The sequence below is a fragment of the Heterocephalus glaber genome, unplaced genomic scaffold (assembly GCF_053883595.1).
Source record: "Heterocephalus glaber isolate CG9 unplaced genomic scaffold, H.glaber_assembly_v1.0 deba00000901, whole genome shotgun sequence".
Lineage (NCBI taxonomy): Eukaryota > Metazoa > Chordata > Mammalia > Rodentia > Bathyergidae > Heterocephalus > Heterocephalus glaber.
In genome coordinates this window covers 12,260,873-12,275,446 of record NW_028258171.1, presented here as the reverse complement: position 1 = coordinate 12,275,446, position 14,574 = coordinate 12,260,873, and the positions used below count along the sequence as shown (strand labels likewise).

Here is a 14,574-nt window from a genome sequence, read left to right as displayed (position 1 = left end):
TTGAAACTCTGTGATTTGATTTGATTTCTCCTTAATGATTATTCTGTTCACAAGATCTCAAAGATAAGAGTTAACTATTCTTACCCCTTTTAGCCAGGAATCTATTGCTAACTACTTTCCATGTTTTTAACTGCCATATTATTGACATGAGAAATGTTCTTAATTGATCTTGGGTTGGTAAAGATTAGCATTATATTCTGTTTACTTATAGTGCCAGATAGTATTTTTTTTTTGGTACTGGGGATCAAACTCAGGACCTTGCGCTTGCGCAGCAGGCGGCGGAACCACTGAGCTAAATCCCCAACCCTAGTATTTTTTTAATTACAAATTACCTTGTTTCGCTTTCCTTAAGAAAAAACATAGTTGTGTTCTAGATTGAAGTTTGTCCCTAAACAGTCATTAAAGAAATGGAGTGACCCAGTTCCTAGGCTATCTTCAGTTCTCAGAGTTAGCCTAACCTTCACATTTTTCTCCTTTCAAAAGAAAGAACTTGTGATTTGTCTTGAACTTATGCTATATTCTGATTCCTAGGCCTTGGATTTCAGCCTTGATGGAAATGTCAACTTGACAGAATTGACTCTGGCTCTTGAAAATGAACTTTTGGTCACCAAGAATGGTATTCACCAGGCGGCTCTCGCCAGCTTTAAGGCTGAGATCCGACATTTGCTGTGAGTTGAGCCGAAGGGTCACCCGCTCCATTCCATTCCCTGCTTGTCCAACAAGTCATTCAGGTGCCTTCCATAAAGACTCTCCCATTCCGTATGCAAACATGGCTCCTCTTCTATATATAACTACTGCACAAATCTTCCCTCCACTGCAGAAAAGTGAGGAATTTTGATTGATGCGTAGGCTTTGGAAGGGAACTATGGAATACCTTTTTGTTTGGGAAAGGTTTGAGTTGTCCTAGTTTTGTTTTTGCATTGAAGCCAGCCAAATGAGAGCTTTTGTGGGTCTACTTGTTGCTTAGAAACAGCTTCTCATTAACTCAGTTTATTTCTGATTCTAGGGAACGAGTTGAACAAGTGGTCAGAGAAAAAGAGAAGCTACGCTCAGACCTGGACAAAGCTGAGAAGCTCAAGTCCTTAATGGCTTCAGAAGTGGACGATCACCATGCAGCCATAGAACGGCGAAATGAGTACAACCTCAGGTACGACCTGGAGGGCAAAGTCCATGCCCAGGGGAGCGGCATCTGAAACCACAGGGCCAGCACAGAGCAAGGGCCACTTTGCCTACCTGCAGCCATACCAAGCTGCAGTGATTTCTGTTTTATTTTGTTTTGTTTTTTGAGACAGATTTTCTTTCACTTAGTAAATTGCCCAGACTGGAGTCAAATGTTCCATCCTCCTGCCTCAGCCTCCCATGGTGCTAGAATCACAGGCATGTGCCACTGTGCCCAGCGAGGGCTACAGAGATTTAGGTGTGGCCAGGCCGAAAGGCTGGCAGATCATAGTCTGTCTCCACTATGGGTGGATCCCCATAGGGATCTCCAAAGAAGATCTGATGGCCACTGAGATTTCCTTTCCTCCCAGGAAACTGGATGAAGAGTACAAGGAACGCATAGCAGCCTTAAAGAATGAGCTCCAAAAAGAGAGAGAGCAGATCCTGCAACAGGTGGGCAAGCAGCGTCTAGAACTTGAGCAGGAAATTGAGAAGGCCAAAACGGAAGAGAACTACACCCGGGACCGCCTTGCTCTCTCTTTAAAGGTAAATCACCTTTTTCATGCTGGCGTTTGGGTCCCTGCTGGGGATTCCACATGGGAAACCAGCTCTGCAAGACGCCACATCCACACAGGGCTCACTGTGAGGATTCTTGTACAGTTACCCATCTGGGGCAAGACCCACACATGGCAGGGACTCTGCTAGGATCTGGATTCCAGGGGTCCCCAGGCTCCCCGGGTACAGAGAGAGCTGATCAGTATAACTTATTCTTCATATATTCTGCAGTTGTGCTGGGTTCTCAGGGCTCTTTGGCATCTGGATGACACCCTGGGCTGTCCGTCCTCCTTCCCTGCCCACTCCCCTTATCCTTGGCAGATGGGCTGACTTCCTGCCACACAGAGGCCCGTGTCTTCCCCTTTCCTCTGCCTCCGTGGAGGAAGTGGGCCTTGTCTTTCCTGGACTGTCACACCGGGGCTCTGGAGTAAGGCTGCCTGATTCAGAGCCGGGTACCAACATGTACTGGAAACCCACGGTGGAGTCACTCAAACATGTTTTCTAAGGTCCCGGTGGGCACTATAGTAACACCTGTGCTTCAGCATTAGTGTGGGGTTCCATCAGAGGATGCAAATAGGGTGTCTGGAAAATAAGTGCATTTGAACTGTTTTCTGCTGTTGCTATCACAAAATGCTCCTGAGACTCCACACACCAAGAGCTGAGCCAGTTACCACGTCCTACCCTTTCAGCTGTTTCATCTGTTGAATTTTCTACCTAATCAACATCACCACCTTGTAAGACATAGTCCCAGAAGTTAAAATTCTGTTATCCTCACACATTATCACTCATTGGTTTCTAAATGGTGGTGATGCTCTGAAATACCTCTTAGATTTATCCCCGTGCTCTGCATTTCCTCAGCCTCTGAGCAAGCTCTGAATTCATCGTGGTTTCTCAGCTGATTCTTGTATGTCCTTAAATGTCCTCTTCTCTATCTCCCCTACCCCCATCTGGCCATCCAAGTTGCTAAAGATCTGTTGGCCTGCTGGTACCCTAGGAGTACTAGAGGTCAAGGCTGCTGAAAGAGTGCTCGTCCTTCAAGCTTTCTAACCTCAGCTCCTGCAGCAGCTCCTACCCCCTGCACTTTCCTTCAGCTCTCTGTTCCCCAGGGACAGAGCTCTTTTGTGTTCCTTAACTGCTTTCCCCAACACTGCAGTCCATACCAGTTTATCATTCCCACTGTATTTACTTTTTTGTTGCCAGGGGATAGTACATTTATTATTGTATCAAGCTATATCCACATCTGCTCCCTCCTGAAGTCCACAGTGTTCCCTGTGAAACAGTATCTGATTTGTCTGTTTCCAGAGCACAGCAGGTCCTGGACACGCAGATTGCTCCTTATTATTCTAGCATCTAAGTTTAGATGATATACTTTGAAAGACTAGAGGAATTGAACTGGCATTTTAGGGGAAGGTAGGGGTTTTTTTTTTAATGCTTTAAGTATATTCTTTTTTACTCCATATTGCTGCATGAGGGTGTGAACTAGAATATATTAAAAATATCTTGGCTCTGTATTCTTTTGGCAAAATGTACTTTGAAAGTAACATTCTTCCAATCAGCCTTTAACATTGGAAAAGAAAATACGGCAAATGGCATGTTTTTTTTTTCTTTTAAACAAATGTGGGGTGGAAATCATTCCAAAAAGTACTGTACATACAGATCCTTTAAAATGAAGGAAAAAAAAGTTTTGCAAGTCTCACTCGATGTATTATTTTATTATAACTTAAACATAAGTTATTAACAACTTGTATGTATAGCTTTTAAAGCCTTAAATTCAAAATAAATTCATAAGTGAAATGTAAACTGTAAGATCAGTAAATGAAAATTCATTTTAGAGTTACCTCCTTTTTATAGGTTTTCTGAATTCTTTTGCTGGCAGCTGGATAAGTTATTTTGTAGCCAGTTTTCTTTCCTTTATATTGAGAGTATTTTCATGTCACTTACAATATTCTACTGCAATGGTGCCCAGTAGAATGATAAAACAAGCCACATATGTAATTTCAAATTTGCAAATAGCATATTAGAAGGTGAAATTAATTTCAATCAATGTATTTAATCCAGTATTTCCAAAGCATTGCCATTCTGAAATATATTCAATATACAAAAATTGTTGAGTTATATGTATTTGTAGGCTGTGAAGTCTGGTATATATTTTACACTTACAGCTCAGTTTGGTTTGTACTAAGCATGTTCCAGGTGCTCAATATCTACGTGTGGCCGTTGGTAACTAACACTGGATAGCACAGTGCTACAGGATTTTTTCTTTTAAACACAGACTTTGGGTTATGAGATAGATGTCAACTTTGTTGTATTCACTCGTGTTTCCAATTATACTACAGCTTTCAAATGAACACATTTTCTTAATGATTTATGCTTATGATAAAATGCTACAGTAGTTTGCTTATTTCTTCATCTATGCCGCACTGAATTTCCCCAAATTTCTTCAGGAAAACAGTCGTCTGGAAAATGAGCTGCTGGAAAATGCAGAGAAGCTGGCAGAGTACGAGAATCTAACAAACAAACTTCAGCGGAATTTGGAAAACATGATAGCAGAAAAGGTAAATCTGTCTATGTCCGATTCCCTGATAGGCTGCCCAGCATATCACTCACTCAGAAGAACAGGAGCTGTGCCGAGAACATTTCAGTTAGGGAGTTACTGTACTTGGGTGCCTAAAGACAGTTGTGCCTTTTGCAGGGAACCATTTAGTGGGGTGCTTGTGGGGGGAAACACTGCCTGGCCTGAGTTGAACACATCCATCATCCTCCCCATCTTCCGGTTGTTGTTTGTTTAAATGCCACATTCCTTTCATACTCACGAGCCAGAGAAACACCAGAAACTGCACCATTTGGTATGTGATAGGTCAGAGAAGGGCACTGGGGAAAAATGACTGCTTTGCCCCTTTCCCCTTCTAGTTTGGTGACCTTGATCCCAGCAGTGCTGAATTCTTTCTGCAAGAGGAGAGGCTGACGCAGATGAGGAGCGAGTATGAGCGGCAGTGCAGGGTGAGTGCTGGGAGAATTGGGTGATGCAGGGGGGCAGAGGTGAGAGCTCAGCTCCCTGCCTCCCGGCTGCGCAGCCATGAACAGTCACCTAAGCCTGTGGGCACCTCCACTTCTGGGGGATGAGATGCCAAAAGTAAGAGTACCCTACCTGGGGGTTGCTGTGAAGATTCAATGAATGAATATGGGTAAAGTGCTTAGGACAGAGCGAGGGACAGAGTAAGCGCTTACACAGACGTTGGCTAAAACGATGAGTATTCAACATGCCGAACTCCAGGGACTTCTGAAAACCTCATTTAAGTCTGCTTCATCTTGATCAGAAATTCCTGGGGCTTCAGAGAGAACAACGTGTCACATCGATGTGCGTATTCCTAAGTGAGCCACTCCTGATCGATCATATTCGGTCAGACCCGGTGTGTTTGGGCTCCCCCACCTTTCTGAATAGATTCCTTTACAGTGTTTACACAACGCAAATGAAGCAGAAACTGCTCAAGTCTTTAGACAGTAAATCATTCTCAGTGCCTACCAGGAGAGACAGATACATTCTTATTAAGCAATCTGTTTGCTTTCTTAGATTAACTCCCTTAACTTAGGAGTTGGGTTTTTTTTTTTCTTAAACCAAAAATACCTGTTTGACAAAGTAAAGATAACTTGAGTTCTGACTGCTTTAGATACAACGTACAGAGATGGGGAAAACAGTCACCTCTTTATAAGGTTGTTTCCAGCCTACCTCCTCAGGAAATGCATATGCCTATTTGAGAAAAGAAAGGAAACATTTCTACTGCTTAGTTTTTGATTTTAATCAAATAGAGTGCTTTAAACATCTTTAAATTTAATGAATTAATCATTAAAATCTATCAGTGCTACCTCCCCCCAATCCATCCACTTTGTTTAAATGGCTTGACATACTATACATTTCACCTATTTTAACTTTACAACTCCATGTTTTTTATTACATTCACACAATTGTGTTACCATCACATCACCCCAGAAAGAAACCCCAGTTCTGCTTAGCCACAGTCCTTCCATAGCCCTAGGTAACTCCTAGTCTATTTTCCATCTCTGTAGATTTGCCTAACCTTTCATTTTATATAAATGGAATAATATAAAGTGTATGATTGGCTTTCTTCACTTAGCATGATGCTTTCGTGGCTTGTGCATGTTGTAGCATGGATCAGTACTTCATCCTTTTTAAGGTGGTATAGATATGTCACATTTTGTTTATACATTCATCAGTTAATGGCCCTTTGGGTTGTAGGTACTATTAGGAATAATGCTCTGAAAATGTGTGTGCATATTTCTGTGGAGATACAGTTCATTTCTCTTGGATGTTTACATAGTAGTAAAACTGTTGGGTAATATGGTGAGTCTGCATTTAACCTTCTGAGGAACTGGCTGATGATCTTACATTCCTACCAGTAGAGTTCTGGTTTCTCTGCGTCTCTGTTAACAGTCGTTACTGTGTGTGTCTTTTGTATTCCAGCCATCTTGGTGGGTGTGAAATGGCATCTCATCAGGGTTCTTATTCGCATTTCCCTGATAGCTAATGATGTAGGGATCTTTTTATATATTTACTGGTGATTTGTATAATTTCTTTGGGGAAATAACTATATAATTTGCCCATTTAAAAATTGAGTGCCTTGCATTTATTATTGAGTGGTAATAGTCTATACATTGTAGTTAAAGTCTCTTATTAGATATGTAACTAGCAAAACTTTTCTCATATTTGATGGGATCTTTTTCTTCATGGTGTTATTTGAAGCCCCCAATTTTTTTTAATGACCACGTGTAATTTATTTTTGTTGTTGTTGTTGTTGTTGCTTGTGTTTCTGGTGTCACATCTAAAACCTGTGGTGGTTTTTAAACTCTAGGTATTACAAGACCAAGTAGACGAACTCCAGTCTGAGCTGGAAGAATACCGTGCACAAGGCAAAGTGTTCAAGCTCCCCTTGAAGAACTCACTGTCAGAAGAACTGGATGTTAACAACAGTGGCCTTGAGCCCGGTCAGGGTAAACATATTCAGACACCATCTTTTCAGTCTCTGCATGATTTTAGAACCAGGGCTGAATGTAAAATTGCAAAAAAACTGGCGACCTTGGGTGGCTGGGGGGATGGCTGGCACCACTCTTATGGAGTTGTCTCACTTGTGGTCTCATTCCACATTTGTTCTTGAAGTCTTTATAAGAATATTTTCATCTGATTTTTATATTCATCCACAAAAGAATGGGGAAAAAACCCACAAGGGTATTTGCTTTAAAACAAACTGTCTGCCGATTGGAGAACCCAGGCCTTTGGAGCAACAGAATCCAGACACAGTTCGTGCTGGTACCACCCCCCCTTCTATGAGAGCACCTCACTGGTATGAAGATGGTTTTGGAGAGTGTGCTGGCCACAGACCACAGAAGCCGTAACTGGTTTCCTTATGCTGGCTCTGCTAAATGTTCATATTGCTCTTATAAAACAGAAACAAGATAAATAAGGGTTGGTCATCCATTCCCTTCGAGTGACAATGTTGGAAGGGGAACCATCGGACATTCACATTAGCTCTTTCCTCCCTCCTGATAGCTTCTCTTTTCTAGGGTGGCGTTGGGTTTGAATTTCAGAAAGGGCCCAGCACCACTACTTGGGTGAGAGTATGGTTCATAGGAAGGTGGTTTATTCCTCTTCGTGTATTTACTGTAGAACCAGTAGGCGATTAAAGAAGGGGACCCGAAGAGGCCGTGAGCCCTGTTCTCTGATTCTGGCTCCCTCACTCTAGTCACGGTGGAAGCCTTCTGGCTATGTTATGTCTCTGAACCTTTTTCACACAAGTGTTGGGCGTGCTCTTCACACACCTGTGAAGCCACACTGTCTTGGGGTGAATTACACCCCTGTGTGGCTTCCTGTTTGGAAATATGCCACAGTATAGGCAGACAAACCCCAGGGCAAGTCAGGGAGTCCCAGCTGCAAGACCTGTGGCCAAGAAGAACCCCTTCCTCCCACCTGCCTGTGTGAAATAGACTATCTTGGGTCTCCCTTCCCTAAGGGATTTCTACATAATAGTACACATAATATTTTTGTTTTTGCATTAATTTGCCCATTTTCAGTCCTCATGGGTAGCTACAGAGGTAAACTCATGGGCAAGTTGAGAACTTCCATCCACACTGCCCGTATCCTGATTCCTAACCTGCACCCTGTGTTTTAGCTGATAAACTCATATGTCAATGCCCAGCCTTCTGTACTGTTGAGTGATAGGCTGGATATCTTGACCCATTAAGTTAACCCTTCAAAGTATAGCAGTAAGTATGCTGGCCATTCATTCCCTCTGCTAGTTTGTCACTTAGGAATAGCTGGATGGATAGAAGGCTGGTTGGTTTGACCTAACTACCACACGCATGTGGCATGAAGAGGGGCTCACTTTCAGCAGCAATTCCCACCCCCACCCCTACCTACTGTGCAGAAAGATGGCATTATTAAAGTTTGACCCACTCCCTGTGCAAGAGAAAAATCTGTTCACCTTCATTTCTACTTGTAAAAGAGAAAGGACTTATTGGCTTTTATTGTTTCCTGGTAGCTCACATCTGTGGCATTTCAGGCTGAAAATTATTCCTCAGGTAAACCAGATGCCCCTCTGTAGAGGCCAGTTGTGTTAGTGAAAGAACTTGCTGTAGGATCCATGGGTCCTATGTGTTTTCAGGGCTTGAGTCTGAAGAGTGCAATCCATTGAATATGAGCATCGAGGCAGAGCTGGTGATCGAGCAGATGAAAGAGCAACACCACAGGGACTTGTGTTGCCTAAGACAGGAGCTGGAAGATCAAGTAAGTCCCTCCTGCCAATCCAGTCCTACTTTCTTTGCACTCTGACCACCATTGGCACACGAGAAGTTCCCAGTTGTTTCTTCTCATCGAATGACTCTTTCTCTGCATTTCTTCTTGTGTCTGGTGGCCGCCAGGAACCCACTTCCTTGGGCTGAGGGCAAGGCCTTTTCCTCTTGAGAGCTCCGCCAAAATGTACGTAGGACCAAACACTTGGAGGAGGTTATTTCCAATTTGCTAAAAAAACCATCTTAATAAAACCAAAAAAAAAAGCCTTTTTGATGTAGCCTAACTAAAATAGATACAAGCTGTGATCCTTGGCCTGCCCACCCTTCACCTGTGGATCCAATCTTCTCTTTCACTCTTGCATGAGTTGCCTGATCTTCTAGCCTGACTGGGTGGTTTGCTTTCCCTGTTAATTGTGGTCTCTGTTGCTCGTGCTATTATGATTTCTTTCTTTCCCTCAAAAGTCCCCTTCCCTTCAGAGTTTATAGCAAATGTTTCCTCTTCCATGAAGCCGTATTTGAATCACCAAATACCATTTTTCTCTCCTTTGGTTCCCTGGTCCCATTGTAGCTCTTTGCTTCCTTTACCTTTTATATTTTGTGTTCTGCCTTGTAGTGTATAGTTGTCATACTCATTTCCACACTGGCTCCTCCTGAATACCAGGGATACTGTTTTACCCACTTGGTGATCCCTTAAAGCCTGCAGAATACCTTATAGGAGTTCATTAAATACTTGAATTTAATTACATATTTTAAGACCCTCAGTTTGCAGTTGAAGAGGAATCATGGAAAGACAAAGGGTACCTATGTGTGAGGGTCTGCTCAGGTCTTAATAGAGTTGTTCAGAAACTAGTAAAATTCAAGTCAACAAATAAAAGCAAACTATGTCTGAATTAAGCACCTTACTTCAGGTGCTTTTGAATTAAATTACCTTTAAACAAAATGAGGAAATGGAAGAAATGTCTTGTAGGACAGAAGCACTTGTCCCCACCATGCCAGAGTTAGAATAATCATGTGGTGGTTTCACGCTCTGATTTTAGGTGCACCATTATGAAGAGCGGCTGGCTGAGACCCGGGTCACCTGGGAAAAGGAGCAGGAGACCATGAAGGAAAACTATGAGCATGGTACGCACACCTTGAAACAACAGATAAGTGACCTGAGGAGAGAAATCACAGAACTGCAGGGGCAGGCGGAGGTGCTAAAGGACATACACCACGAGACCAGCCTCAGGCATGAGGTGGAGAAGAAACAACTGCAAACAGCATTTGAGGAGGAAAAGACTCACCTTCGGGAGGAGCTGAGGCTGCAGCACCAGCTGGAGCTCCAGGCCAGGCTGCAGCAGGTGGAGGAGGGCTTCAGCCAGGAGAGGGAAGGACTCCGGAGCAGCTCCTGGACGGAGGAGAGGGTGCGGGGCCTGATGCAGGACCTGGAGCGGGCACACCGGGAGCAGCTGCAGAACCTGGGGGAGAAGCACGAGCTTGAGAAAGAGGAGCTGAGGTGAGAGCTCTCGGAAAAGCACCAAAGGGAACTTCAAGAGGGATGGTAAGGAAGTGAGGGACTGGGGCAACCCAGGCCTACCGAAGTTACGTGTGCCAGGTAAACCCATCTACAGAGTAGCTCATGGGGTGAGTTGAGTCTTTTTGGAATTTTCAGCCAGGATTGTCCTAGTGCACACATGAATCTGCTTTGGGGTTACTGGGACTGCTTGGTTTTTTTAAAAAGAGGAAAGCATTCCTGGTATTAAGGTTTACTGTATCTCAGCTGGCCGTGGTAGCTGTCATCTCTCAAGCTGAGGCAGGAGGATCAATGTGGATTTGAGGCCACTCTCGGGTACATAGTGGAAGCCTAGCCTGAAATCCAGAGTGAGACCCTGTCTCAAAAAAAAAAAAAACAAGTATGTTCCCGAATGATTCCTTCTTAGTTCCACCCTGTTGCTTTCTGAGAAAACCTATGTATAAGCTGGATTCTGGGCAAAGTTACAGTTCCTCCTGGAGCTATGAAATGGTTCTTTGTGCTGACCTCCCTCGTGTGAAATCTCGAGTACATTCAAGGGCTCAGAATGAATGTGTTCATATATGTGATTGATGGGACTCATATTGAACACTGTATGCTTGCTAAAAATGAAGGGATGGTACACCAGGTGTGGCGGTACACACCTATAATCCCAGTTACTCAAGAGACTGAGGTAGCAGGCTCACAAACTGGAGGCCAGTGAGACCCTATCTAAAAATAAAGAGCTGGAGATACAGCTCAGTGGTAGAGTGTTCTTGGGCTCAGTCCCCAGTATAACACACATACAATGTATTTCCTGAGTTAGGAGTTAGGTCAGTATGCATTTGATCACTTAATATGAAATACCAGTTTAAGACTGTGGTTTAAAAATCCAAAAGTACAGCCAAGAATATGCTAAGGAATTTGGTTCATAAGCGAGAGAGGTAAGTCTGCACACTAATTGTGGCTGGCAGTCTTAGCTCTCAGAAATGGGATCCCTGCCAGCCACATGGACCACAAAGGAATAAGCTAAGACCATGTTTAGAAAGCATTTCAGTTGTTTGCTTGGCAGCCTCCTGTCTGCATGGGGGAATGTTTTGTTTGCTTCCGGAGTTGGCAGCAGTTTCAGTAATGCTGTATGTTGACCACGTTTAGGGAAGAGATGGAAACAGAGTGTAATAGAAGAGCCTCTCAGATAGAAGCCCAGTTTCAGGCTGACCGTGAGAGAGTCGCTGCGAGGTGTGAGAACGCGCTGCAAAGCCTGGAGGGGCGCCACCGCCGAGAGCTGCAGGACCTGCGGGAACAGCGGCGGGAGGAGAGATCCCAGTGGGAATTTGAGAAGGACGAGCTGGCCCAGGAGTGCGCGGAGGCACAGGAACGGCTGAAGGAGACGCTACAGAGAGAGCAAGCTACCTCTCTGGTCCTGACCCAAGAGAGGGAGATGCTGGAGAAGACATACAAAGAACACCTGAACAGCATGGTGCTGGAGAGAGAGCGGCTGCTGCAAGACCTGGAAGAGCTCCGGAAGGTGTCCGAGAGGCAGCGGAGCCTGCTGTCCAGCCAGATCCTCGAGCTGAAGAGTAGTCACGAGCTAGAACTGCGGGGCCGAGAGCAGGTGCTGTGCCAGGTGGGGGCCTCGGAGCAGCTGGCCAGCTGGCAGCTGGAGAGGCTACGTGAGGAACATGACTGGGAGAAGCAGGAAATGCTGAGCAGGCTAGCGGCCGTGGAGAGCGCGCACTGCGCCACCCGTGAGAGGGCAGAGCGACAGCGGGCAGAGATGGGCGCGGAGATCCGCAGGCTCCGGGAGGAGGTAGAGGACCTGCAGCGGGCAGCATCTCCCGCCTCCGGGCTTCAGGGCGGCTGCCAGGCGAGCGGAAGGGAGGAGGCCGAAGGAGATGGAGCCCTGTCCCTGGTTCAGCAAGGGGAGCAGCTGCTGGAGGAAAACGGAGACGTCCTCCTGAGCCTGCAGAGAGCCCACGAACGCGCAGTGAAGGAGAACGTGACAATGGCTGCTGAGATTTCCAGACTGCAACAGAGGCTGCAAAAACTAGAGCCCGAGTCACTAATGTCATCCTGTTTAGAGGAGCCAGCTACTGAGCCTTTTGGAAATTCTGTGGAAAAATCAGAGCCTTTCTCGTTGCAAAATCGAATGAAGCGAGTAGATGGTGGAACTACGAGGCCCGTCCTAAATGACCTGCAGGTCGATGAGGCCCGGGACCTGGGAAGTACTGAGACGAGCTCGGCTCAGAGACAGGGGCTCAAGACTGAAGTGTCTGAAGCCTCCATGGAGAGTTTTTCCGAGCTTGAAAACAGTGAAGAGACCAGGACTGAATCCTGGGATCTTAGAAATCAGATTAGTCAGCTTCAGCAGCAGCTGGTGATCTTACGTGCAGATTGTGACCGAGCCTCTGAAAAGAAGCAGGACCTGCTTTTTGATGTTTCTATACTAAAAAAGAAACTGAAGATGCTTGAGAGAATTCCAGAGGCGTTTCCCAAGTATAAGTTGTTGTATGAAGATGCTAGCAGAGAAAACGACTGCCTTCAGGAAGAGCTGAGAGTGATGGAGACTCGCTACGACCAGGCTCTGGATAGCAACAAAGAGCTCACTGCAGAAGTGTTCCAGTTGCAGGATGAGCTAAAGAAAGCGGAAGACATGACCGAAACATACCTTAGCCTGGAAAAGAGTTATGATGAGGTCAGAACAGAAAACAAAGAGCTGAATGTTCTGGTTTTGAGGCTCCAAGGGAAGATTGAGGAGCTGCAGGAAAGAGCAGTCCTGCAGTGTGACGACTCCTTCTGGGAAGCCCGTTTGGACAACCTGGAGGTCGAAGCTGCAGAACAGGTTCTAGAACTCAGTCAGAGGCTGGAAAAGGGCATGCCCAAGGTTATGAGAGTACACCACATTATAGAAGAATGCAAACAAGAAAACCAGTGCCTTGAGCAGGGAGCCACGCAGCTCTTAGAAAAAGTCAAAACACATGAAATTGCCTGGTTGCACAGAACAGTTGAGACACATCAAGAAAAGCCCAGAACACAGAATCAGGTTATCCTAGAGGGAAACTCTGCTCTCCTGGGCCTTCAAGACAAACATTCTCAACGTCAGGCCACAATAGCAGAGTTAGAATTGGAGAAACAAAAGCTACAGGAGCTGACTAGAAAGCTGAGGGAGCGAGTCACTACATTAGTTAAGCAAAGAGATGTCCCTTGTCAAGCGGAGAAGGAGGAAGAGCTGAAGGCCATGATGCATGACTTGCAAAGCACATGCAGTGAGATGCAGCAGAAAGTTGAAGCTCTCAGGTAATGTATGTATGTCCTAGGCCTCACAGAACCCTGCAGAGCACCCGATCGACTCTAACTTCTGCTGCTTCCCTGCCTAGAGAAACTAACCTATTAGTCTTCAAGAAGAGAGTGGTACCCTAGACCTCCTTCTGCTTCTGTGTCATATTAACAAGTAGAATAACCTCGCTAGGAGGCCTTCCCTTCCTCATAGCAAATGAATGTTGTGCATAAAGGGTGTGAAAGTTCAACATGGCGAATGTGTGCTATTTAACCAACGCATCGTCAGCCTGCGTCCTTCACTCCCTTCTAGCATTTGCTGCGTTTGGAGATGCTATTTTGCTCAGTGTTACTTTACTCATGTGGATGAAACATACAAGAGTGAATGAATGCCTTTTGTGTATTATTAACTCACTTGGTAGCTAAGAACTCTCTTCTTACACTAATATAGAAAAAATAGTTCTTATATCACTTAAGGTGCATGCTGATACCCTGTAACAATGAAAATTTATCTTAGAGCATATAATTTTACCAAGTAGCCACAGGAGTCTAATAAATGCACTTGAAGAATAAAGACATAGGCAGAAACAATTGGAACCATACTCACTTGTTTGTATGAAATCTGTTTGCATTAGTCTGCTAGCAAAATTGGTTTTTAAAAGAAAAACTTGGTAAAATGTTACATTATATCTTTAGTATATTAATGGCATGAAACAAAATTATTTAATTCTGAATGTAGTTATTCCTCTTTCAGGGACCATTTTTAGTTCAAAATACCAGAATGTGATTAAAGTCAGAAAGTGAATAGTATATGTATTTCAGTGTGGCCCTTTATGTATTAAGTTTTCTTTCTATAAGTACCTAGAGGCCCCAAATAAAAGCTCATGCATCTTGGTAATGCAGGTTACGTGTGTTCAGAATGAGGAGGCTGAGATAAATGGAATTGTTGCTCAAAGCAATGTGCCAGCCATTAAGAAAACCAACAACCAGCCGGGCATGGTGCATACCTGTAATCCCAGCACTTGAGAGGCTGAGGCAGGAGGATTGCCACAAGTTCAAGGCCAGTGGGCTACATAGTGAGTTCAAGACCAGCCTGAACTACACAGCGAGACCCTGACTCAAAAAACAAACAAACAAAAAAAGAAAACCAACAGCCAGACTTGGCATTCGTCTCAAGCCCTGTCTTCATGCTCACATTTTTGTAGCCATACTTTCCTGACGTCTTTTAGCAAAATTCCTACTTCCCCACAGAAATGAGTCAGTATGTCATAAGTTAATTTCCAAGTACTAAGAGA

The 14,574-nt window shown here is 44.5% G+C and overlaps 1 protein-coding gene across 23 annotated transcripts in view; it reads left to right on the top strand.

Moving 5' to 3' along the window:
- Nin (ninein) overlaps nucleotides 1-14,574 on the top strand; it is a 98,772-nt gene that overhangs the window by 56,096 nt on the left and 28,102 nt on the right. For 22 of the 23 annotated variants that reach the window (XR_002396697.2, XR_002396699.2, XR_015450037.1 and 19 more), the window contains 9 exons: nucleotides 532-668; nucleotides 1,007-1,147; nucleotides 1,530-1,704; nucleotides 4,158-4,268; nucleotides 4,624-4,713; nucleotides 6,582-6,720; nucleotides 8,388-8,509; nucleotides 9,552-10,009; nucleotides 11,159-13,300. Coding sequence is in view for 18 of the 23 variants with exons in the window: in XM_021262409.2 (XP_021118068.2) it covers nucleotides 532-668; nucleotides 1,007-1,147; nucleotides 1,530-1,704; nucleotides 4,158-4,268; nucleotides 4,624-4,713; nucleotides 6,582-6,720; nucleotides 8,388-8,509; nucleotides 9,552-10,009; nucleotides 11,159-13,300 (3,515 nt within the window). In the remaining 5 variants the exon portion in view is untranslated. The remainder of the gene's footprint in view (nucleotides 1-531; nucleotides 669-1,006; nucleotides 1,148-1,529; nucleotides 1,705-4,157; nucleotides 4,269-4,623; nucleotides 4,714-6,581; nucleotides 6,721-8,387; nucleotides 8,510-9,551; nucleotides 10,010-11,158; nucleotides 13,301-14,574) is intronic. The other variant, XM_021262400.2, reaches the window with a different exon arrangement.